Here is a 26,991-nt window from a genome sequence, read left to right on the forward strand (position 1 = left end):
TTTACATGTTTGTAAATTTGCTCTTGTTTTCCCGTTGTTCGTTCAAAAAATATAACAACAAATAGTGTAGTTTATGAACGGACCCGTTCACATGGTGTCAACTAGACATAAGAAGACAAACAATATCAATCTCTATTTTTCGTTTGGAGGGCTGAATTTGTGGCCATTCGGCACCTGCAATCTGAAATAAAAGCATGATGAAACGACCTTATCTAAATAATAACACGAATTTAAAAAAAATAGCTATTTTTAACTGGTTGAATTAAAAAAAAAAAAGAATGAAAATGAAGTCTTTCATTTAGAAATAGCCAACAGCCATCAAAAAACCTATTTTTCCAACATTTTTATTTTTAAAACGACTGTAACTTCACAAGGATTGAACTTAGGACTACGGTCAATATGAAGACTTTTATGTAAAATTGTTTGGAGGATCGACTCTCATGTTCGGTTTTTGAAAATTTTGATCTTTAGGGCACATTTGAAAAAAAAAGACAGTTTCAGTAGATGGTTTTTGTATGTTTTTAGGTGAGTTGCTCCATCCTGCAACCTCATAAAAGTGGCGTGTTTTTTTCTTTCAGTGTATTTTTATCGGAAAGCCCGTCAGATTTCCTACAACTTTTTTTCTTGACCGCATTTTGATACGATTCAACCAGAGCCGTACCTAGGGTCCAAATTTTTCATCATTTTGATATGTTTACTTAAATTTTCAGCGATTGCTTCAAAGAGTTTTAATAATATAATGGTAATTGATTGAATAAATATAACAGCTAAAAAATCCAACCACAATTTAATTCTTTGAAGAATATTCAAATTAATGTTTTATTATTTTTAAACCATTTCAATCGATTTATATCTTTCCAATACAGATAGGTTGTAACGAAAAGGTGCTTTAGGATTAATGTTGACTGAAAATAGCAGAGTGTTGTTTTATCGTTTTAAACAGAATTTGATCTGACCTAGCTTAAATTTCATTGTATCAGCATTTTCCTGCATTCCTGAAAAAAGTTTAACTGATTAGAAAATGGACCCTTTTCAAACTTGTTTTTGGATGGATTCCTTTTGAAACTATTTTTTTTTTCAATTTATTTTTGAAAACAATATTTCTCTTCTCTGTGACTGTGTTTTTTGATTGATATAAAATTCCTGAAATTTGTTTTTTGAAAATTCATAGCTTCAAACAAAGGCAATTAGTTTTTACCTTTTTAACACATTGAAATTTTTTGTGTTTATTTTTCGACATCTAAAGTTTCTTAAAATTTTGTATAAAAACCATTACACTCAAATAGAGGGTGACGAGCGGGAATTCCCGGGAAATCGACCATTTTTGGACCTCTTGATTCCTGGGAAATTTGGTCGAAGCAAAATTATATAAACAAATAAAAAAAAATTTGAAAATTCGAAATTGTTCAGAACATTGGGTGTTCAATGTAAGATGTTCAAGTTCGAATGAACCAATGCTTCTCTTATCTTCTAATTCAGAAAGTGTAAATTTTAACTTATTAAAAATTCCAATAACTTTAATTGGGAAAACTTAAAATAATGTGGACCCCAAAATTAACCTTAAAGCATACTTAGCAGTTAGCCACAAGAAGAAAGTCTAATTTTTTTATATTTTTTTGTTATTTCTAAGAGTATAATTTTCATATCCTCTTTCAAGCATAGCAATTCTTATAATCCATTTTTTTATTCTTATTATTTTAATTTCGCTGTATCAAGGTAATTTCCTTTTTTGATGTCATGGAGTAATTTTGTATTTCGCTTAAACCTCAATATTAAATTATATCTTAGAAAAAAAAAAACTCTGGAAATCTTTGTAAAGTCCGCCAAATGTGAACATTCGGGTTTTCCGGATCACTATTTCTTCAATGCATATTTACAGTTTTAAAAAAGAAAAAAAATATTAAAATTGTTGTTTTGAGTCGCTATTTATTATATTGTAAAAATCCCGATACTGGGAAATTATATATTCGCTATTTGGTTATTTCACAAAAATCTAATAACAAGTTCATACAACAAGTTGTATTGCAGATTCAGAAAAAAAAAAATCAAGAAGTAGATCATAGTTCCCAAAAATAATGAGGCTACTAATTAACGTTTCATTAAATAAGCATGAATAAATCGTAACTGAATTCATTGAAAAGAAACACATTTTGATTTTTTTTTATACATTACTGGCACTATTGGCATAGTTATAAACACTACCAGGTCCAGGAATTCCCGGAAATTTCAAATTCAACTCTCGATTCCCGGGAAATTGAAAATCTCGAGAATAGTCACCCTCTTCACACAAAGCTTTTAGAACCGTTTGTGTGAATGTGAAAATGTAGGCGAAATTACACTGGATAGCCCAACACATAAAAAAAATGTATGTGAAAGATAAGCAACTTTATCCATTCCATTAAAACATCACAAAACAAAAAATTTCATGGAAAATGTTACTAACATTCTTCAAATTATTGACCCTAGAAGCAAAATTAAGTGGAACTTTGTGTTTTCCCAAAAAATATTGCTGTTTTTGGAGTTGGAATTTTGCTTTGGTTTAAATTCTAATGGGTCCGCGATAATGGTGTTTCTGCGAATCAAAATTATACAAGAAATTGTATAATATTTTACTTTTTCACTCTTGCTACAAGCAATTGAATACAAGCAGCAGAATATAATATATTTAGAGCAATTTATGTGCTCTTAAAAAACCAACATTTTTATGTTAAAAAAAATTTTTTGCTAGAAATTTAACAAAAGTCAAAGCATTTTTTGTGTTAGAAATATTCAATTTAAACACTTCAGTATTTCGAAAACGTAGGCCAATCTCAACGCACAAGTTTGCATTTAAAACGATAAAAATATCTCAAATGCCATTTTTTTAAAACTTGAAATATCTTATTCTTTTCATTTCAGATTTTCAATAGAAATGTGTAAATTTCAATTAAATAGCTGATTATATAAAAAAAATACTTCAAAACATAAAAAAAGCTTTATGGTTCCTAATGCTGGAAAAAATGGTGAAATTTAAATTGAATTTTATATACTGTAGTTGAAATATAAAATCTCTAGCTATTTCAAAGAATTGTTATAAAACCCTGAAATTTTTGCCACTTGAGCGCCCCCTTTGATAAATGAATTGAGAGAATTTAATTTTAAATTTAATTCTGGTACAATTATTGAAATAGTTGATTTTGTCGCCCCAACTGTTATAAGTAATATTTGTAATATTCCGACTAAGATTATCGAGTTATTTTGTAGTCCTACTTTAAAATTTGGCGCCCCCTTTGTTCTGAATACCTTTCTAGGATTTTATAATAATATGACAAATTTGTACAATCATCGTTTTCGGCGCTCCCTCGAGGGCTGGCGCCCTTGGTGGTCGCCAACTGCGCCAACCCCTAGGTACGGCGCTGGATGCAACGTTTTCGAGAAACAGCAATATTTTAATTACGAAATACAAAAATATTTAAAACACTCACGCCCTTCTCAAATGTCATTATCAAGTGAAACTGGCTCCATATACACAAACATGGCTACATAAGCGTAGGATAACATGTCTACAAAGTTTCATTGAAATCGGAGAAGGTCGAGATAAAGTACCCAAAAAATTCCTGTTTTATGGTGGAATTGCTCTTTGTTTTCAGTAGCTTTAAAAGTGTCCCGAAAATCACCTGACCCTGAATAACCACGTTAAAAAAACGGATTTTTGGAGGTTTGCTTATATGCTTTCTATAAATTTGGTCAACTCTTCTGGAAACATCAAAGCTCCAAAACTTCACCATTTTTCGGAAAATACATATTCTACTTAATTTTGCTGTGCATTGTTTAGTAGTTATTATTTTGTATATTGCATGCATTTCCGGACCAGGGCTGCCACTTTATTCTTTCAAAGAATATTTTTGTTTAAAAGAGGCTGAAAGATTTCACAAACCCAACAACAGTTAACATTTTTTTCATTCCATTCTCTGACAGTGTTTCACAGTTAATGTTTGTTTGCAACAAAATAGGATTTCAAGACATTAACAGCCGAGCTCCCGTGGTGTAGTGGTACGGGTTTCGCTTTGTACACTGAAATAAAAAAAAGTACCAAATTCCTAAATTCTAGGAATTTTGCCACTTTTCCTTATTTAGTAATCGGGTTTTTTGGATTACTTAATAAGGAAAGGAGGCAAAATTCCTAGAATTTAGGAATTTGGTACTTTTTTTTTATTTCAGTGTAAGCGAAAGGTCGATGGCTTGAACATCATCTGGCGAGACAAAAAGGGGAAGGTGGCGGTCGAGGATCTGTTGGCGACTGAGTCTGAGCGTTGAAGAACTCTGTAGCAGTACACAGAGCAGAGCTTCAAATGTTACGTTCGGCTCGGTCACATGCTCTCAGGCAAAATTCGAGCTGAAGATTGGGCTATATGATCTGTAACGATCTCTCGATGGGTCAAAAATAAACTAGATTTCTCCTCAATCTCGCTCATCTCCACGTCCTCGGATCTGAGCACAGATCATACTACAATAGACGCAAGTGTCGCAGTGGTCCGTGTCTGTTCACAGTAATAAAAACAGCATGTCACTGCCTGTAATTATCCTACTAAATAATTAGCAATTCCAAAAAAATATCACTCAATTCAGAAAACGAAAGTTCAACTAACATTTCATTACTTTCAGAAAAAAAAAGTTTCTGATAATTTCTTGGCGTCGGTCAATCTATGATTTCAGAGAATAGCCTCGGGTAAGACCGGATTTAGACCACCCTATTATGTATGCAGAAACGTCAGCCTGCATACATTTTGAGTTGTTCATAAGATTGGCATACTGTCATCCCATTTTTTCCGGGACGGGATATTGGGCGCCCTAAAGACGATTGTGAGCACATTTTAGAACATTTAAGGAATTTTACAGAACGTTTCCACGTTGAGCAGCCACCATGCCCCTTAAAGTAGTGGACCAATCGAAAAAAAAGAACCCCAAGAAGGTTCAGCATTAGCCACAACACATCATTATTGCAGACCTAGATATCGCCTCCCGATTGGTCGTGGTCCAATCAGAGTTTTGCAAGTCGCCACCCTGAAGTAGGATGGGATCCCCACAGGGTGCTGTCCGTCGGTGATTGGGTCATCGATGTAAGACTCCGCCCCTCAAGATTCCACGGTGGAGACCCTATATTAGACGATGTCCAAAGATGAGCGAGTTGCAGTTTTCTTTTCGAAACGATGGAGTGCAAACAGTTGGCAAGAAGAGTGTGGAATCGGTGCAAATCGCGGCTGACCGCGTTTTGGCGCGGCTTAAGAAGGGACTTTAACTATTCGACAGACAGCTTTTTTGGGCTGGATCTTCTTCTGGCCATTTCCGGTGCAAAACTTAACACACAGAACAAATATTACCGTCGGTTGTGGAACGTTTTACGTGTTGTTTCGTGTCTCAGTGTGTTATTTGTTGTTTTGTGGAACACTCATCGTAACATTAAGAACGGAGAAAACTTCGAAATTGTGCTTAGCTGTTTGCAAGCTATTGTATCTCTTTTTCAGAGCAATTTACGCTTGTTTCTCATCATTCGGCATTCTGACGCAATCATAGCTGTTCGGCAATATGTGAATAGACGCCAGTTTGGAAGAAATTTGCAAAAATCACTGGCAATTCGAAGTGGATCTTTTTATCATATTCGCAAAATAGTAATTTTTGCAATAAGTTTTGAGCTTGTTTTGTGTCTTAGCTTTCAATTTATCGACTTTGCTCACCATCACATGCTTCGATTACCATTTGATATAAGCCAAAGCTTTCCACGTATGCAATGTCTTTGCGATAACATGTTCTGTTTGTTAATGTCCGCACACTCGTTGCTACGACCAGCTGTACACATTGCAGTATACATGATCGTGAATGGACTTGAAGCAGAACTCAAAGTAATTACCCAAACATTTTCACAAATTTTTCACAACACTGACCAACATGTTCAAAGGAGGATGGAATCAGAAGCTTGCAGCATTCTTCAAATGGAATACAAGCTAAAATTTTACTTTTGGAAGTACATACAAGAGGAGTTTGGCGAATGCATTGCTCTGCACGTCGAGTTTCTTGCAATAAAAAACAAAATTCGTCCGATGCTGAATTCTCATTTCTTGATCATTTACTACACGACTGCTTTGAATTTGGCTCTTGGATCATACTATCTGGCTCAAATGAAAACGATTACATTGTTCTCAATACAAACCTTGGCATACTGCCTTTATATTGCCTTCGAGTGTCTTATCCTCACCCGGATGGTGAGCCTGCTGAACGAGGCAGTAAGTGTGGCATAATCTTTTCCAAACAATTATCTTAAACATTCTTCTACTCTTTGTTAAAAAACAGCACGAATCCATTGGCCGAGAAGTGTACTACCTGGATTGGCCTACGAGGCTGGAGTACGAGGATCATTTTGCAGCTGAGTACAAATCAGTGCGTAGAAATTTCGTCACAGTGATTGCAATGTCGCAGCAACCGTTAAGGTTCAATGGGTACGGATCTATTGAATTTACCCAGGATCGGTTCTGGGTCTTGCTCAATCTTGCCTACAATATGTACAATGTGTTAAACGACTACAACGATTGCTGCGTGAAGAACTAAGCATAATGTGTTATTTTTTATGGTTCGATGGTCTTTGGTGTGCTACAAGAATAATTTGTTGTCGTTGTTTTTTTTTTCAAATGTGTTTATGGCGATAGACTAGAATTCTTGAACTCTAAATAATTACAAATGTACAGATTAATGTTAATATGTTGTGTAAACTATTGAAAATAATAATTAAAATTTGGCAATTTATAATAAGCTTTATAATGAAATGAAAAAAACTGACTGGAGCGACTTAAGTTACCGGAAGTCGCCTCCCGGTACGCGCATTCGCTGGAGGCTGCGTTGCCAGGGGAGGGTGAGCTGTTGGAAGCTCCCCTCGAGGACTGCTGGAGGAGCGTCAAGGCAGCCATCACCAACGCAGCAGAAAGCACCATCGGATTTGTGGAACGAGGACGACGGAACGATTGGTTCGACGAGGAGTGTTGAGCGATTTTGGAGGAGAAGAATGCAGCACGGAGGGCAATGCTGCAGTTCAATCTCCGTGATTACGAAGAGGCGTATGGACAGAAGCGAAGGCAGCAGCACCAGCTCTTCCGGGCAAAAGTGCGCCACCAGGAAGAGTTGGAGTTTGAGGACATGGAGCAGCTGCATCGCTCGAACGAAACGCGCAAGTTCTACAAGAAGCTCAACGGATCCCGCAACGGCTTCACGCCGCGAGTCGAAATGTGCCGGGATAAAATGGAGCTATCTTGACGAACGAGCGTGAGGTGATCGACAGGTGGAAGCAGCACTTCGATGAACACCTGAATGGCGCAGAAGCAGAGGCAGGGGCTCAAGGCGGCGGGAGAGAGGACTTCATCGGTACAGCAGGAGAAGGAGAAGAGCCAGTTCCCACGATGAGGGAAGTTAAGGATGCCATCAAGAAGCTGAAGAACAACAAAGCAGCGGGTAAGGATGGTATCGGTGCTGAACTCATCAAGATGGGCCCGGAGAAGCTGGCGTCCTGTTTGCACCGGCTGATAGTCAGGATCTGGGAGTCAGAACAGCTACCGGAGGAGTGGAAAGTGGGAGTAATATGCCCGATCTACAAGAAGGGGGACAAGTTAGATTGTGAGAACTACCGTGCCATCACAGTCCTCAACGCGGCCTACAAAGTGTTCTCCCAGATCCTCTTCAGCCGCCTATCGCCAATAGCGGAAGGTTTTGTTGGAAGTTATCAAGCCGGATTCGTCATGGGGAGATCAACAACCGACCAAATCTTCACACAAATCCTCCAAAAGTGTCGCGAGTACCAAGTTCCCACGCACCACCTATTCATCGACTTCAAAGCCGCGTACGACTCAGTCGATCGCGAAGAGCTATGGAAAATCATGGACGAGAACGGCTTTCCCGGGAAGTTGATCAGACTGATCAAGATGACGATGGATGGGGCTCGGTGCTGTGTGGAGATATCGGGTGCGGAATCGGACTCGTTTCCTTCACTCGGGGGGCTTCGGCAAGGCGATGGGATTTCTTGCCTCTGTTTCAATGTGGTACTGGAAGGTGTTATGAGACGAGCGGGATTCAATATGCGGGACACGATCTTCAGCAAGTCCAACCAATTCATCTGCTTCGCTGACGACATGGACATTGTTGGCAGAACGTTCAAGGCGGTTGCGGATGCGTACACCGGCTTGAAGCGGGAAGCAGAGAAGGTTGGGCTAAGGGTGAATGTGGCGAAGACAAAGTACCTGCTGGCAGGAGGAACCGAGTCCCTTAGGGCCCGCATTGGACCAAGCGTTACAATCGACGGGGACGAATTCGAGATGGTAGAGGAGTTTGTGTACCTCGGATCGTTGGTGACGTCGGACAACAGCTGCAGCAGGGAAATTCGGAGACGCATCATCGCTGGAAGTCGTGCTTATTTCGGTCTCCACAAGAGCCTAAGGTCCCGGAAATTCTCCCTACATACGAAGTGTTCCATCTACAAGTCGCTGATAAGACCGGTCGTCCTCTACGGGCACGAGACGTGGACAATGCTCGAAGAGGACATACGAGCGCTAAGCGTCTTCGAACGTCGAGTGCTAAGGACCATCTTTGGTGGCGTATATGAGAACGACGGATGGCGGCGGAGAATGAACCACGAACTTGCACAACTCTACAACGAACCAAGCATCCGGAAGGTCGCGAAGGCTGGACGGTTGCAGTGGGCCGGTCATGTTGCAAGGATGCCGGAACGTACCGAGCAATTGAGCCAACGGAACCAGAAGATCAATCCTGCGAAGTTGGTGTTTGTGTCGGAACCGGTAGGAACAAGACGTAGGGGTGCAACGTGCGAGGTGGGTGGACCAAGTGGAGAGCGATCTAGAAAGTGTGGGTGCACCGCGAAATTGGAGACATGCAGCCATGGACCGAGCTTGTTGGCGGAGAATCGTGCAGCAGGCCAAGCTAATGGTGTAGCGCCAATAAAAGTAAAGTAAGTAAGTAATGAAATGAAATCAATGCATTATTTTTGTAAGCCTGTTAAAAACGTTGGAATAATAATTGACGAATTCTTAGCATAAGAAATAAGTTACTGATTCGCAGTTCACAAAAAAACCTCTTAATTATTTGATTAAACATGCAAAAAAAACTGTCATTTCCCATACAAAACCCAATGGACAAAGTACATACTTGGCTTTGGACGCTCGAGTTTTCATCACGGACTCATATTTGGTATTCAAGCTCTAACGATAACTTCTTAGTCAAAGCAATCAAACGTTGAATATTATCTTTTATCAATGTGAAATGTAATAAATAGACCAGGTTTTAGAGTATTTTGATACAGTTACTTCAATTAAGAACAATTAACATTTTAAAAACTGTTTGAAGCACACGTGTCTTCAAAATACATATTTGAAAAAGCACATTGTCAAACATTCATAGAGTTTGAAAAATTATGTCATAATAACCGTTGTTATTGGTATTTAATGTAGCTTAAAATATATAAATAAATACACAATTGCACAAGGCCTTATGCCGAAAATAGCATCTGTTTTGTTAGTAGATTTCATTCGGGATAAACTCTGTGAAATTGGACGAAATCGAAACAAGCTGTCCTAACTCCCTTCATTAATCTTTAGCGGTGAGGCCATTTTTGAAGAAAAAAAAAGAAAATTATATGAATATTAAACATCGGCAAATACATATAAAATTGGCGCAAAAGTGTCTTTTTGAATATATAATTTTTCAAATTTGTGGCTCTGCCAAAATGTCTTCTATCATGTCCAGTATCAAAACTATGAAGTTTGTGTGCATAGGCATTTGTAAGGTGTTGTTAGCTCCGCCGAGCTTCGGTAACCCATTTCTACGCTGGCTAGCCAAGCGCCTCAGCTTGTATCGACAAGCCCCGCCCTGAAGAACGTTTGCATCAATCGGAATCAAACGTTATTTAGAACTTCCGAACCGATGTCAAATGGACAAGGCCCTGCGTGTATATTTGGGAGTAACAACAGTATTCCTCATTTCAGTTCACTAAGTCACGATGGCCTAGTGGTTAGCATTTTTGCTTACCGATCCAAAGGACGGGGGATCGAACCCTGACTCGAGTGACTTAGATTTTTCGGTCATGTTCAGAGTTTCAAGATTTATATTTCCTACACTTTCTCGTTGGGAGCAGATGGGAATCGAACCCAGGACCATTCGCTTACAAAGCGAAAACCGTTACCAGTCAGCCACGGCCGGCCCTAGTATCAAAACTATGAAGTTTGCTACCAAAAATAGCCAAGGGAATGATGAAACGAGAGGAATCACAAATCCATATAAATAATTTCAAGATTTTTCAGGTATAAACAGAAAACGCGATCAAAAATGAAAGTGGAAGAATAAGGCTTTTAACTGCTTATTTAATTGTCGGTGTACAGGACGCCACACTGTTTAATCATTTTCTGGCATCCATTCAATTTTGCAGTCCAAACCCAGTCATTGAATTGAAAAAATAAAATCTTTTTCAAATTTTCTTTTGTTGATTTGTGTGCACCTACGTCGAAGAACAAGATTGTTTACTTTTTGCTCTTTGGTCTGACAGTCTTGGTCTGACAGATTTGGTCTGTCAGCTTTATCATGGATTTGGTCTGGTCTAGGCGAGGGATAGGACACAGCAACTTCCTGAAAATAGCACGCAATAGTATATGGGTAATTCTCCGCCAACTCACACAGCAGTTGCCCCGACCCCTCTTCGATTTGCGTGAAACTTTGTCCTAAGGGGTAACTTTTGTTCCTGATCACGAATCCGAGGTCCGTTTTTTGATATCTCGTGACGGAGGGGCGGTACGACCCCTTCCATTTTTGAACATGCGAAAAAGAGGTGTTTTTCAATAATTTGCAGCCTGTAACGGTGATGAGATAGAAATTTGGTGTCAAAGGGACTTTTATGTATAATTAGACGCCCGATTTGATGGCGTACTCAGAATTCCGAAAAACGTATTTTCATCGAAAAAACACTAAAAAGTTTTAAAAATTCTCCCATTTTCCGTTACTTGACTGTAAAAAATTGGAACATGTCATTTTATGGGAAATTTAATGTTCTTTTCGAATCTACATTGACCCAGAAGGGTCATTTTTCATTAGAACAATTTTTTCATTTTAAAATTTCGTGTTTTTCTAACTTTGCAGGGTTATTTTTAGAGTGTAACAATGTTCTACAAAGTTGTAGAGCAGACAATTACAAAAATTTTGATATATAGACATAAGGGGTTTGCTTAAAAACATCACGAGTTATCGCGATTTTACGAAAAAAAGTTTTGAAAAAGTTGGTCGTCATCGATCATGGCCGTTCATGGTCACCCGCGACAGACACGGACGACGAAACAAAGAGAAACGCAAAAAGTAACTTTTTCAAAACTTTTTTTCGTAAAATCGCGATAACTCGTGATGTTTTTAAGCAAACCCCTTATTTCTACATATCAAAATTTTTGTAATTGTCTGTTCTACAACTTTGTAGAACATTGTTACACTCTAAAAAATAATCCTGCAACGTTAGAAAAAACACGAAATTTTAAAATGAAAAAAAATGTTCTAAATGAAAAAATGACCCTTCTGGGTCAATGTAGATTCGGAAAGAACATTAAATTTCCCATAAAATGACATGTTCCAACATTTTTTACGGTCGAGTAACGGAAAATGGGAGAATTTTTAAAACTTTTTTAGTGTTTTTTTCGATGAAAAATACGTTTTTTCGGAATTCTGAGTACGCCATCAAATCGGGCGTCTAATTTTACATAAAAGTCCCTTTGACACCAAATTTCTATCTCATCACCGTTACAGGCTGCAAATTATTGAAAAACACCTCTTTTTTCGCATGTTCAAAAATGGAAGGGGTCGTACCAACTCTCCGTCACGAGATATCAAAAAACGGACCTCGGTTTTGTGATCAGGGACAAAAGTTACCCCTTAGGACAAAGTTTCACGCAAATCGAAGAGGGGTCGGGGCAACTTTTCCCGATTTCGTGTGAGTTGGTAGAGAATTACCCATATGGTAAATGTCCCCCAGCCAAAACATTCCACCCTAGGTTTCGTAGGGTTTTACGGTTTTTGTTGAATATCTCGGGATAGAAAAACGAATATCGAAGATCTGTGACAAAATAGCACGATAACTATAAATTTCTATATTTTTTTGCTTGGGTAAAAAGAAATTATTTTAGCAAATCCATTGGTAAATTAATTTCATTTTTGTTTCTTTCTGTCAGACAAAGGAGTAATCTGAATCTCTTTCTACACGCTAAATCCTTTTACGGTACAGTTTAGCCAGACTTTTCCCTGGTGGTCCACAACCAGAACATCTCGCAACATTGCCCTGTACACAACAATCCATCTGCTGTACGCTAGTACAGTACCACATCAAACAGGCGTCACATTCTGTCTGTACTACAAAGAGACTTCCTCATCGTGCTAAATCCATCCACCGTTTCGTACAATCCGGACGACGGGGAGCGTCGTATAATGGAATTAGTCAGATTACGGGGGTGGAATTTCCCGCGTCGCGAATTTTCGCGTGTTTTCCGCAAAAAGCCGTTCCCTCGTTTGGCGGCTGGTTCGATGACAGTGTTGTGAGAGAGGATCGGGAAACTTGAGCCGCTTTCCGACGAAACCGCTCGGCGACGTTGATGTCGATAATTATGCTGCTGCAAGATTCTACGAGCGAAACTTAATCCTTTCCATCCTAAGAGAGAGAGATAGAGATACCTCCAACCCCGACCGCAGTGTTGAACCAAACGGATTTCAAGCCCCGGAGCGAGAATTCCACTCACCGACGTCGACACGTCAACGAGTTTATGCTTTAAACCTTTTGCGAGACAAATTTATTTCCCATCAATCACCGCTGCAAGTCGAAGCAACAACATACCTGCTCATTCCCGCCCCTTTTCCTTCTGTGGAAAATTCAACTTGTGACGGAAATGCAAAACCACTATCTTGAACCAGAAAAGGGAGCTCAGCCTTGTCCTGAAAGCGGATTAAACAAGGCCACGTATCTCGGTTACCAACTCATTCTGTTCGAACGTTGTGGGGGACGTGAATCTATTGTTTCAAAATGACTGGTGGGAGGCAGGCTGGTTGACTGGCAGCTGGACGCAGGATGAAAACAAAAATGCTCAGATTGGGCTCAAAAAGAATGGTCCGAAAAATTGCCATTTTTGTAAATTTTCGAAATAAACAACATTTTTTAACAAATCAAATAAAAAAACTAACTTAATCCACCTATGTGGTTGGAGCCTTCCTCACAACAATGGCTGTACACGAATTCATCTATTTTTTAGATCCGGCTTCCAAAAAGTACATCGATATCACTTAAGTGGCCATATCTCGAGACAGGGTTACCAGATCTTCAATGTTTTGGGCTCGTTGGAAAGATTTTTTGATAACCTAACCAACGATGGGTCGGATGATGGACCCGGACGTAGTTTACATACCTTTAAGTGAGATCCGGCTTCAAAAAAGTATATCAATATCACTTAAGTGGACATATTTCGAGACAGGGTTGCCAGATCTTCAATGTTTTGGACTCGTTGGAAAGGTCTTTTGATAACCTAACCAACGATGGGTCGAATGCTGGACCCGGACATAGTTTACATACAGTTAAGTGAGATCCAAATATATGTGAAAACACATTTTTATACATAACTTTTGAACTACTTATCGAAACTTCAATCTGTATAAAACTCGATCTTTGGGACCCTAAACCAAGTCGAATGCAACAAGTTCGGGTCAAATCGGTTCAGCCAGTGCCGAGAAACATGAGCTAGTTTGTTGGTCACATACATACATACACACACACATACACACACACATACACACAGACATTTGTTCAGTTTTCGATTCTGAGTCGATATGTATACATGAAGGTTGGTCTACGACGTTTTTATTCAAAGTTCATTTTTAGAGCAGGATTATAGCCTTACCTCACACGGAGAAAAAAGAGTTCTCAAAATCGTGAACAAGCGTTCGTGAAATTGGGAACCACGAACGAAGTGTTCAAATTTCATGGTACGTTTTTCAAAATCGTACCATGGAATTTGAACACTTTGTTCGTGGTTCTGAATTTCATGAACGCTTGTTCACGATTTTGGGAACTCTTTTTTCTCCGTGCAGTGAGGAAGGCAAAAACCTCTGTGTTATTTCAACCAATTTTTGCTCGAGTTTCAAAAATTTAGCCTCACATTTGAAGAAAAGCCGTTTGAAATCTAAAGATGGGAGAAGTTCATTAACAGGATCCCGAGCAGGGATGGGAAAATCGGAAAAAAAGTTTCCTTTTGCTTGCCAATTTTGTTCAGTCGCGAAAGGAAGAGGTGGCAAAACACGCAACATAATATCGCTTTGTGTACAAATATTGTTTATCTACGACGGTGTCACTTAATTTTTTTATGTGTGACGAAAATTTTCAAATTTAAGCATCGACTTTTGTTTAGGTACCAAAAACTTGTGTCTATAAATTAAAAAATTTCACTCAGATTCAATACCTGCTGGCCAGCAGTGAAATTATGGTAAATTTGTACCCTTGTCGGGATTTGATTCCGGAACGTTCTGTTTGCGCAACTGAAGCCGCAACGATTAAGCTACGGAGCCGGCACAGGATCGTAAAAATGAACTGTTTACCACCTAGAGCAATGAAAATTTTCAAGAATGCCAGTTCCATGAAGGCCCCGCTGTGCCGCGCATGAATACACAATGCCGTTTAATTAGCAAAATAAATTAGTATAATTTAATCAGCGCATTCGTCGCGGTCTTCATATGAGCGAAACACACACACAGAGAAATGGAAGGCGATTGAGGACCCCGGTGGGAAATCTTATAGGCATGTTCATGACTGTGTAGTTCCCGCACCTACACGTACGCGCTCACATTTGTGTCTTTTGAGGCGCTTTTCGAACATTTAAAAAGAAAGCTTATGGGTCCAAAGAGGATTACTTTTCGCGCGTCGCACCAACCGGTGATTTGGCACGTAACGCGCGGTACCTTTACCGCCATTTTACGCCAGTATTACTAGTGGTCGTTGAGCTACAGTCGTGTATGTGTGTGTGAATGTGTGTGTGAACGTGTGTGTGTTTGTAAAAGAGCAATTAGTAAAACAAAACAGAAACACACACACAGTGAGGGAAAAAATAACGCCCACCCGTTAAGCATTATCCTTAAAGTTTTTTTTAAAGCTCGCAATATAAATGTGCCTTGCGATAATTAAGGGTGATTACTAGAATTTACTAAAACATAAACATATTAAAAAAGACACGTGCTTTTAAATACCTAGGTAAAAACTAACTTAATCCACCTATGTGGTTGGAGCCTTCCTCACTTATTACCAACAATGGCTGATATGAAATTTCATCTCTTTCAGATACAAAAATTTCATCTCTTTTTTAGATCCGGAGTAAAAAAGTACATCAATATCACTTAAGTGTACATATCTCAAGACAGGGTTGCCAGATCTCCAATGTTTTTAACTCGTTGGAAAGGTCTTTTGATAACATAACCAACGATGGGTCGGATGGTGGATCCGGACATAGTTTACATACATTTAAGTGAGATCCGGCATCAAAAAGCACATCAATATCACTTAAGTGTACATATCTCGAGACAGGGTTGCCAGATCTTCAATGTTTGAACTCGTTGGAAAGGTTTTCTGATAACCTAACCAACGAAGGGTGGGATGGTGGATCCGGACATAGTTTACTTACATTTAAATGAGATCCAGCTTCAAAAAAGTACATCAATATCACTTAAGTGGCCATATCTCGAGACAGGGTTGCCAGATATTCAATGTTTTAGGCTCGTTGGAAAGGTCTTTTGATAACCTAACCAACGATGGGTCGGATGATGGACCCGGACATAGTTTACATACATTTAAGTGAGATCCGGCTTCCAAAAAGTACATCAATATCACTTAAGTGGCCATATCTCGAGACAGGGTTGCCAGATATTCAATGTTTTAGGCTCGTTGGAAAGGTCTTTTGATAACCTAATCAACGATGGGTCGGATGATGGACCCGGACATAGTTTACATACATTTAAGTGAGATCCGGCTTCCAAAAAGTACATCAATATCACTTAAGTGGCCATATCTCGAGACAGGGTTGCCAGATATTCAATGTTTTAGGCTCGTTGGAAAGGTCTTTTGATAACCTAATCAACGATGGGTCGGATGATGGACCCGGACATAGTTTACATACATTTAAGTGAGATCCGGATATATGTGAAAACACATTTTTATACATAACTTTTGAACTCCTAATCAAAACTTCAATCTGTATAAAACTCGATCTATGGGACCCTAAACCAAGTCGAATGCAACAGGTTCGGGTCAAATCGCTTCAGCCAGTGCCGAGAAACATGAGCTAGTTTGTTGGTCACATACATACATACACACACACATACACACACACACACATACACACACACACACACACACACACACACACATACACACACATACACACAGACATTTGTTCAGTTTTCGATTCTGAGTCAATATGTATACATGAAGGTGGGTCTACGACGTTTTGATTCAAATTTCATTTTTAGAGCAGGATTATAGCCTTACCTCAGTGAGGAAGGCAAAACGTTGTTATGGTTTCGTTTGAAATGTTTGGACTTTCGTATTTTTTGTTCTCATGGATCAAATTTACTTTTTGCTCAGGTATTTAAAAACGTGGGGTTTGTAAAACATCTAGATGTTTGGGTATCAAAAGATTGGAAATTTAATGCCCTTTCCGATGCCACTTAGGTTGATTAATGAATCGTGGACCGGTTCGGATGCCGGCGGATTTTTCGGGTTGGTACGAAATTTCACCAAAAAGCTATTCTATCGATACAAAGACCCCCAAAACGGTATTATACCACATCAAAAATGTTTGTTTAGCAATTCTATGGTAAATTGACATTTAATTGAATTAAAAGTTTGCAAAATTAAATTTTGATAAGTTTTAAGTAGAATTTCCGGAGTTGTATAAACTTTTATACTAAGTAGTTAGTAAACTTTATATTCAATCCAAATTATGTTTTTAATAAGTCAAGGATGCCCATTTGGAGTTCGGATTTATTGTGATTTGTCAACAAATAACATTATTTGTGTTAATTTTTCGAAAGGTGTACAAACCATTTTGCACTTTTTTTGATTTTTGTAAAAGAATTTGTTATAGAACTTTTTATAGAAATAATCTTTTCATGAACTTTTTGTATCAAAATGTTTGGTTTCTCTGAACATTAAATCGTTTTGATGTTTCATCACAATATGTGCATATTGCCCAAGGGGTGTAAAAACTTTTTTTACATACTGTACTACCAAATTGTCAAAAATGCGTGTTTGTTTGTTTGTTTGTCTGTCATAGTCTAATATACCTGCTTAAATGATTTTTAACTCTGGAGCTCTGATGTATAATATGAATAAGTGGAAGGCTCATTGTGGAGTGATTTATATTATAATTTAAAACTGCTTGTTGTACTATGAGAATTTTTCAAATTGAAGACATTTTTCAAGCTGTAGCCATTTCATAAACCATACCATAAATTAAATAATTAAAAAATCACCATAAAGGGCTAAGAAATAAACCATAACTTGCTCCAAATATTCAAAATATTTGGGTAGTGGTTAGAAAACCCGTTTGGAATAAAAGGAAACGAGGAGATTGTGTGGTAGGCATATCTTAGATGCAACTTGTTAGTCTGCGATCAGCAGAGAAGCGAGTCAGACGTGTGTCCCTCACAAACCAAAAGAGTGCTAAAAAGTGCAAAAAATGCCTCACGGCAAGAAAAAGAGGCGGTCCTCACCAGCAGGATCGGCAGATTTGAAGAAGCTAAAGAATGCCGAAGTGCTACCTGCAAAGCCAGGCAGTTTGAGCAAGGACGCTCAAAATTCGTCTGGAAACCAGTTTGCTACCCTCCCTGTGGACGTGAGCGAGAAGGAAGAATTTGAACGACGGGAAAAGTTGCCACCCATTTTTGTGAAAACATCGTCATCGGATTCGGTGCGAAAGTGGCTGACCGGATTTATCAAATCTGGTGCTTTACGAGCTTCCATTCGCTTGTGTGCTGATGGACTCAAAATTCTGCTACCTACCAGAAAGGATTACAACTACGTTCGGGATTTCCTGAACAACACAAAGATTGAATACTACAGCCATGACGATCCAGGTAAACGCCCCATGAAACAGGTCCTCCGAGGCCTGTACGACATGGATGTAAGTGTGCTGAAAGAAGAGCTCAAAACTCTGAAGTTGAACGTGATCGAAGTCTTCAAGATGACGAGACACAACAAGGACATCAAGTATCGTGATCAACTGTACCTGGTTCATCTCGAGAAAGGATCGACAACGCCGTCTGAGCTGAAGGCAGTTCGGGCAATTTTCAACATCATCGTGTCTTGGGAACGTTATCGTCCAGTGCACCGTGACGTGACACAGTGTTCGAACTGTTTGCAGTTTGGGCATGGTGGAAGGAACTGTTTCATCAAGAGTCGTTGTGCAACCTGCGGAGGTGAGCACAAAACTCAAGCTTGCGAAACAATCAACGAGAACATCGAAGCGAAATGCTTCAATTGCGGCGGCGACCATTCGACCAAGAATCGAAGCTGCCCAAAACGAGCTGAGTTTGTGAAAATTCGGCAGCAAGCGACGACGAGGCACCAACCAAATCGTCGCAAAACACCACCAACTTTCACGGACGTGGATTTTCCTGCTTTGGCGTCACCTGGAGTGGGATCTGTTCGAGTGGTTCCAAATCTGCAGCCATTGCCGTTGAATCAGCGGCAAAAAGTTGCAGAGAACACAACACCTCCTGGCTTCAGTCAGCAATCGAGGAAAACCAACCAACATCAACGGATGAAGGCAGCAGTGATCTGTTTTCACCACAAGAACTTCTGAACATTTTCATCGAGATGACAACAACACTGCGTGGTTGCAAAACTCGTGCGGAACAAGTAAGAACGCTTGGAGGATTTATCTTAAAATACAGTTCGTAGTTTACTCGTTCTAGTGATTTTGAATATTTCAATGGATTATTTTTTTTTTAGTTTTAGGTTAGGATTAGTTGTTAAAGTGATTTTTTTTTTTTTTTACCCAAATGTATTCAATTCAATGCAATAATGTAAAACAATTTGAAGCAAATAAATAAATGTGATCAGTTAATAAGAAAACGAAAAATATAACAAAGATGAAGAGCATTAGGCCATACCACTTATCATGTAAAAGAAATGTAATTATTATAAGAATGTTCAATAAAGACATATTTAATTTCAAAAAAAAAAAAATAGATGCAACTTGTTTGGCCATTCTATCTATTTAGGGTCTCTAGGCTACACGCTATAGCGTGCTTGTCGGCATTATGGTTATACCGACAATCCTCGGCAGAATGACAGCTACGCAGAGCGCGTCATACAGCATCAGTCAGTGTCGCGAGCGCAAGAGGCTCGGTTCAAAGGAGTCGCCGTTCTGGGCGATTCTCTCGCTGGGAAGTGGAATTCCACATTGGCGATCCTGCCGGATTTAATTCCACTGTAAAATTCCCTGGAACCTGGAACACAACTCAGCGAGAGAGTCGCTCAGACGGCGTGAAAAAAAGTTGAAGCAAACGGAAGGAAACAGGTAAATAGAGAAATCTTTATTTTTGTGATCGTGGTGCTTGGGTGCCGGAGGTGGAGTGGTGTGACACACGGTGGATCGAGACAATTGTCGGGACGTCGGTGTTCCGCTTCATCGTTTTTTTTTTATTGAATTTAAATTACAAATAAGCGACAAGGGGCTTGTGCGTATTATTCCGTAGTGCAATCAGAATCAGTATTTTCCAAAATGTTCCGCAAAATAATGTCCATTCCACATTCGTGTGCATTCCGCCACTTAAGTATATGCGGGCTTCCGCCGGAACTGGTCCAGCTCCAGCAGACATGCCACGCCTTTGTAGACTCGCAGCTCAAGCCGGCGAAATGAACCGTCAAGATCGCTTCCCTAGCGAAGCGGTCGAACAGTGTCCGTTGCGCCGGAACATCCGGTTGCTTCCGGACAGGGCATGTTGGCGCTTTCGTTGGAGAGCTGTACCGGGGGTGTGGCAGGACCGGGTCGATCGTCTGGATTCACTACTGTTTGCATGTTAACTGGCTGGACCGGCTGGAGGTCACGAGCAAAGAGACGATTCTTCCAAACTCGTACACGTTGAAAACTTTTAACGGATGTAGGCGCGTTGAACAATGAGGCTGTGGAGGATGGCGATAGGTTAAAGTTGAACGGGATGAGAGCGTGGTCCCTTCGGTGTTGGAAGCAAAATGTGACATCATTTTTTGCCACCGTTAACCCGGAATTAAAATACGTGTCCCACGATGAAGAGGGACGAGGCCGGCAGGCGTTTCATAATTGTGCAGGTTCAGAGGTGTTCAGCGCTTTCAGTGATGAAAAGGAGCAGCGTACCGAGGCGAGTCAAGAAAAGGTGGAAATTCGACATATGAAGAAGTTTAAGGACGTGTCTGGTTCGGAAGGTTTGTTTACATGTATCCGTAGCGAGTGCTCGACTTGGTTACGAGGTGTTTCAAGAGGATACTTTTAATGTTCATCATTTATATGTTTTACTTTATGTTTTTTCTTCTTTCTTTTAGATGGTTTTGTGCTTGGTTCTTAAGATGAAAAATACCATGGAAGAGTCATCTACTCGAAGGAATGCAGCTAGTGAAAGTCTGACAAGGTTGATCATCAGCTTGTTGGTCTGAACTCTAGTCTGAACTTCAGATAGAACTCCTGAACTTATGCTTTCGAAACGAAACGAACACAGAACTGAAGAACATGGTTGTTATAACGGTTGCCCTAGGAAGATTCAAGCGAGATGGGATGTCCGCAAGATATCAACAAGACGTTAGCGAGATGGGATGTCCGCAAGACTTAAAGCAAGATGGGATGTCCGCAAGAAACCAGCAAGACTTAAAGCGAGATGGGATGTCCGCAAGACTTAAAGCGAGATGAGATGTCCGCAAGATTTAAAGCGAGAAGGGATGTCCACAAGAAACCAGCAAGACTTAAAGCGAGATGGGATGTCCGCAAGAAACCAGCAAGACTTAAAGCGAGATGGGATGTCCGCAAGATTTAAAGCGAGATGGGATGTCCGCAAGAAACCAGCAAGACTTAAAGCGAGATGGGATGTCCGCAAGAAACCAGCAAGACTTAAAGCGAGATGGGATGTCCGCAAGACTTAAAGCGAGATGGGATGTCCGCAAGAAACCAGCAAGACTTAAAGCGAGATGGGATGTCCGCAAGACTTAAAGCGAGATGAGATGTCCGCAAGATTTAAAGCGAGAAGGGATGTCCACAAGAAACCAGCAAGACTTAAAGCGAGATGGGATGTCCGCAAGATTTAAAGCGAGATGGGATGTCCGCAAGAAACCAGCAAGACTTAAAGCGAGATGGGATGTCCGCAAGAAACCAGCAAGACTTAAAGCGAGATGGGATGTCCGCAAGACTTAAAGCGAGATGGGATGTCCGCAAGACTTAAAGCGAGATGGGATGTCCGCAAGAAACCAGCAAGACTTAAAGCGAGATGGGATGTCCGCAAGATTCAAAGCGAGATGGGATGTCCGCAAGAAACCAGCAAGACTTAAAGCGAGATGGGATGTCCGCAAGAAACCAGCAAGACTTAAAGCGAGATGGGATGTCCGCAAGATTTAAAACGAGATGGGATGTCCGCAAGAAACCAGCAAGACTTAAAGCGAGATGGGATGTCCGCAAGGGACCACCAAGGCTTGAGCGAGATGGGATGTCCGCAAGGTATCAACCAGACTTACGCGAGATAGGATGTCCGCAAGATTTAAAGCGAGATGGGATGTCCGCAAGATTCAAAGCGAGATGGGATGTCCGCAAGACTTTCGATACATGCAAGATGCAAGATACTAACAAGACTTGAGCAAGCTGGGATATTCATTTAGGTAAACTGGAATTGTCTACATGGTAGATAATGAACGCGGTTTGTGCCGCGTGGTAAAGATGAAGTCCCAACAGTCCAGAGCGTCCGTGCGCTTCCCGACGGCCATTAATGAACATAGTTAGCGGTACCTGATGGGCTGTTGATGGAACTGCGTTGTTTATATTGCAAAATGGATGGCGTTCACGAGTTTGTGTCGGGCTTAAGTGCGTGCGTGTGTCCGGTTCACGGATGGTGTCCAAGTTCGACGCCCTGGAAGTTCCGTAGATGCAAAAGATGGAAGACGGCGAAGGGATCACACCCGGCACGTGACGATCGAACTTTCTACACGCAGGTAGCGTTGTTTCCTCAAAATTTTAATGCTGCCAGTGATTTCCTTTAACTCGAGAGCTGACAGGCCTCAACGGGATAACCACTACCAGGCGTGAAACAGGCATCCCTACGAAGTGTCCGTAAACCACTTTCGTCGAGCAAGCGATCAGTCAATACAGGGAAAGCTACACCCTTAGGTTGGATATCGTAGCTCTGGTCTCCAACGGGCTTGTGGGCGTTCTCGTGTGCACCACGTTGACAGCGGCCAGATGCTATCCGACGATACGGATGATCACGTACTCCTAAAAGTTTTCGTCTGGCGGAAGAACACTGGTGATAAATAAGTGGAATTTTTTAAAATATCGAGAGTCGCACTATAATACCCACACTATGCTTGGCTGAACGCATGCCTTGCTCGACTGCTTATACTCGCGCACGATTCAATTGAAATTGATTCTTGATCTTCGTATCTCACGTGCCTTAGAACACCAATTTGTGGTCCAGTTATGATTGGTTATTGTAGATAAGCGTAGCGTCAGGCTGAGTGGTGAACAAAACTAATTTTGATCAATTCTCCCAAACCGCGATCTGGAGCGTATTATATAAGTAGCAAGAATAAGCCTAAAATTCTGGTTGGATATCATATCTCCCAAATACGCAGCTCGGTAGCTCTCTCGGTCTGGATTCGCAACCCAGGGGCGAAGGAGCATGCTCCGAGGTGGGTGTATTTTGAACGGTAAGAAGATAACAGAAAACATTTGGTTAACTTGCAAGATGATCTGCGCAGGTTCCTGTTTTGTTTAAAGAAGTCTGGTCAGGATAAAGGCTTTATTGAGAATTAACATTAACTCAAATTGCTGGCCAGAGTCGGTGGTGCAGCTGCAAGCGTGGTTGCCTCTCACTCCCTTGGATCATTCCAGGTGTAGGAATCATCTCCCTGGAGTTGATACAGACAATAAGTACCAGCAGACCAAGCCTGCTTCGGTGGAGTCAGCATTTGGACTCGCAATCCAAAGATCGTCAGTTTGAATCCTGGAGCTCAAATGAACTAGTTGTAAAAAAAAGGTCCCGCCCAAACCTTGGGACGCCTAGGTTCGGGTAGCAATCTAACAACAGAGATCGCCAAGACCAGTGGGTTGTAGTGCGAAAAGTTTCGTTTTTCACACTGCTAGCACACTGCTATTTTCTTCATTTTTTGAGTAGAGGGAGGATGTGTGGTAGGCATATCTTAGATGCAACTTGTTTGGCCATTCTATCTATTTAGGGTCTCTAGGCTACACGCTATAGCGTGCTTGTCGGCATTATGGTTATACCGACAATCCTCGGCAGAATGACAGCTACGCAGAGCGCGTCATTCAGCATCAGTCAGTGTCGCGAGCGCAAGAGGCTCGGTTCAAAGGAGTCGCCGTTCTGGGCGATTCTCTCGCTGGGAAGTGGAATTCCACAGAGATGATTTGCAAGGAAAAATTAAATGCATTTCAATTTTGAAAAGTTAGTTGTCGTATAAAACACTATTAGTATATGTTTTTTTTTCTTTCATTTTTTTAATCATTTTTCCATTTGACAGACAGTAATATAAAGTCAATAGAAAATTGCTACTATTGCTAATAGAAGCAGTTTTTTGCGAGTTTTGTCTTGCTTATCGCTTACACCTACAACTGTTATTGTAACTACGTTTTATACATAGCTTTAAAAATCCTAGTTTTTGCAAAATAAAAAAATCTGTGCGTTATTGTACTTATCGAAGGGATTTTTGCATAAACTGATGAAAGATTTATGGTCAGAAAAAAAAAAAAATTTCCTCTGGTAATGTGTAAATTTATCAATGGCATGCGCGACAAAAAAAAGTTTTATCCTAAAATAATATCAAACTGTCGCAATACATATCCATCCCAAGTAACATTTTTAAACCAACTAGCCACCACCAAGTTTTATTAAGGGTTTATTGTAGCATCTTGATTGCCTAATAGTTTTATTTGAGCATTCACCGCAACCAACAAGCAAGAGCTAATTAATAGGTTCTAACAGGGTTTTATGCCTCGGACATAAAACCGGGTAGAAATAAAAGCCGACTGGCTTTCAATAAGGTTTTATGAATGTTTTAACAGAGGCTTTAAAACCAGATGGCAATGCCATACCAAACGGTTTTATCGCATGCTTTGTTAAAACCTAGGGTGTTGTAGCTGTCAAGTGCCATTAGGCATGTAAAAAGCTCACTTAAAACCATAAGCTCCTTAAAGAGCATTTATCGCGGCCAAATAGCAGTGCATAAATATGGCGCTAGACGCGTGCTCTGATTGAATATGATTGACCGCCATCTTGATTGAAAAAATAGAAAACTGAAAAAATGATTTAAATTTGATGAAAACACACACTTATGCTGAATTTCTGGTATGATTTATATAGCGATAGATGTTTAAAAATAGTTTGAACATTTTTTTCAAAGAATTGCAATAAAATATTTTTTAACATTAAACACTATGATTACAAAATATTGATTTTTGATGAAGTGAGTTGAATTTTTTGGCTCTATCTCCCCAACATTTATCAATAAAATTTCAACCGCAGCTGAATTTGAGCCATCAATTGTGAGAAATAAGCTTTCAAATTATTTGGATTACCTCTAATAATTATTATTTATCATCGCCATTTTTGACAACCATCTCCATAATTTCATTTGGCAAGACGAAGACTTATTTTTTGCCAAAATAAAACCTATTCGGTATAAGACGTTTAAAGACGTATGAAATGTCATTTTTCCATAACTCCTGACTAGGTTTTAACAAAGGTTTTATCAAGGCTTTGAGGATGTTGTTAGGATTCAGTTGTAAAGCCTTGAGCTCCTATGTAGGTTTTATAAATAGGCCGTAACAACCTTTTGCGGAGGTCCTTTTGGGTTTTAAGTTGGGTTTATCAAGGTTCTGGGGAGTTTGTTACGACTAAGGGGTTTTAATGTTGGTTTTGGCTGATAGGTTTTATAGCGGTTGTGACAGCTTTGATAAAGCCTAAAATGTTACTTGGGATCAGCTTACTTAGTCCACACCCCAAAAAGTACCGTCGTGAAACTACTTACTTTTCCTGACATTCTTGAACGACGATATAGCCTACTTTTCTGTACCAAAAATAACAGAATCGAATAGCAACACTTTTCAAAATAAATGCTGAAAAGTTTTACTTTTCAACACTCAAATGGGTGCTGAAAAGTTGAACTTTTCAGCACTTGTTTTGAAAAGTAACACTTTTCAACATTTTTTGATTTAAACGATTCATTGACAAAATACATGAAAATTTGACATAAAATTTCACTCAATGTGTGTTTTTTGGAATTGCAAAAAATGTTGTATGGAACTCGTTGCAAAACTTGATTTTTCAGCACTCTTCGTATTTATCCAACTCGGTGAACCTCGTTGGATAAATGTACGACTCGTGATGAAAAAATCCTCTTTTTGCAACTTGTCGCATAAATTACTATTTTCGTTTTTTGTAAATACATAAAAATAATTGCGCGCCATGGAGGCTTAATGAATTGAGAAAGACAGAACACCAACGTATTCTTCTCCCTAAAAAGTTGCTCTGGAATGCGCCGGCATTATATGTGTTGGTGAGAACTGCAGATCGCTGACATGGTTACACACTTGCAAAATTGATATACAGGCTTGCTGCGAAAATTGTTAACCCCCCCCTTCTTACGCTTCCCCCTTTATCTTTATGTTGACAATGGAAATTTTTTCTGTGCACCTGTCTTTTTTTATATAATCTATTTTGGTCGGAAGAAAACGGTTTTCTAAGCTACTTTTCATTGAACCCCGCAACATTATTAAATTTAAATAATTGTTCTTAATTAACCAGCAAAACTATAGAATCAAGCTAATACGCAATTTATTTTCTTTTTCTTGTTACAGGTATGCACTTTTCCTCTTCTCAATGGCTACCCCTCATCCGGTATAGTATATCTTGTATCAAATTGAAAAAAAATGACACAATGTGTTCCCTGCATACAAATCGCTGCACATCTAAGCGGTTTTTTTTTGGCAAAAGAGCAACCCCCAAAAAGTGTCTCATTATGTCGGATCTGTCCCCCCAATGCCTGGCATTACAATATTGCAAAACTTGTTTGCGCCCAGCAGCGCTAAGCTTGTCCGCCAGATTTTCCACATACAACGTTTTAAATTTCGTGACATAGTCGGCATCGCTACCATTGTTGGAGCTGTATTTCCATGGAGTTTTCCCTCCTCATTGTCTAGTCGTGGAACAATATGCATTTCAGTTTTCCGGGTGCACCAGCATTACATTTTATGAGAATTACCTGCAGCCTTCTCACACCGCACCACAACAATCTTGCTAATTATATTTGACTGACAAAGGGCTGCAATTTAGCTGAATGAAGCGTTGAAACTCAATACTTTCACGAGCGAAAAGTGTCAAGTTTGTGAGAGTTTACAGGTGCGGGATTCATCCCTTTTTGTTGAAAAGTACACCATGTACTTCCGAGTGCTGTGTAAAATCAAACTTTTTTCAGTAAAATCGCTATATCTCGCCAATAGTTCATTTTAGTTTGAGGTCTACATTGATTACACAGTCCAACAAGATTTTGTCTCTGAGACGAGAATATGTGTTCCTAGTAGATTTTTGCCTGCTGAATCCGAATCCGGGTCCAGAATTGCTCCAAATGGTCCCAATTTTGAGATACACCCGTTTGAAATGTTAGTTTAGGCAAAAATTAGCTACTTTGTCGACTATTTTACAAAAGAA

General features: G+C 39.8%; 2 protein-coding genes across 14 annotated transcripts in view; both read left to right on the forward strand.

Moving 5' to 3' along the window:
• LOC6032190 (peripheral plasma membrane protein CASK) overlaps window positions 1-26,991 on the forward strand; it is a 614,477-nt gene that overhangs the window by 356,118 nt on the left and 231,368 nt on the right. The gene's annotated exons all lie outside the window — the stretch shown is intronic.
• Window positions 5,455-26,742, forward strand: LOC119767994. The gene is made up of 3 exons (XM_038258192.1): window positions 5,455-6,260; window positions 6,328-6,473; window positions 26,142-26,742. Exons 1-3 carry the CDS (start codon window positions 5,721-5,723, stop codon window positions 26,185-26,187), a joined length of 732 nt encoding a protein of 243 aa, XP_038114120.1. The 5' UTR covers window positions 5,455-5,720; the 3' UTR covers window positions 26,188-26,742.

This window comes from Culex quinquefasciatus, chromosome 1 (assembly GCF_015732765.1).
Source record: "Culex quinquefasciatus strain JHB chromosome 1, VPISU_Cqui_1.0_pri_paternal, whole genome shotgun sequence".
In the NCBI taxonomy this organism is placed as follows: domain Eukaryota; kingdom Metazoa; phylum Arthropoda; class Insecta; order Diptera; family Culicidae; genus Culex; species Culex quinquefasciatus.

Bases quoted from the DNA above. Each gene is read 5' to 3' on its own strand.
- LOC119767994 (XM_038258192.1), top strand. From the start codon at position 5,721: ATGCTTCGATTACCATTTGATATAAGCCAAAGCTTTCCACGTATGCAA. The intron at 6,261-6,327 runs GTAAGTGTGGCA...GTTAAAAAACAG, and splicing joins TGAGCCTGCTGAACGAGGCA to CACGAATCCATTGGCCGAGA. The intron at 6,474-26,141 runs GTACGGATCTAT...TTCTTGTTACAG, and splicing joins CAACCGTTAAGGTTCAATGG to GTATGCACTTTTCCTCTTCT.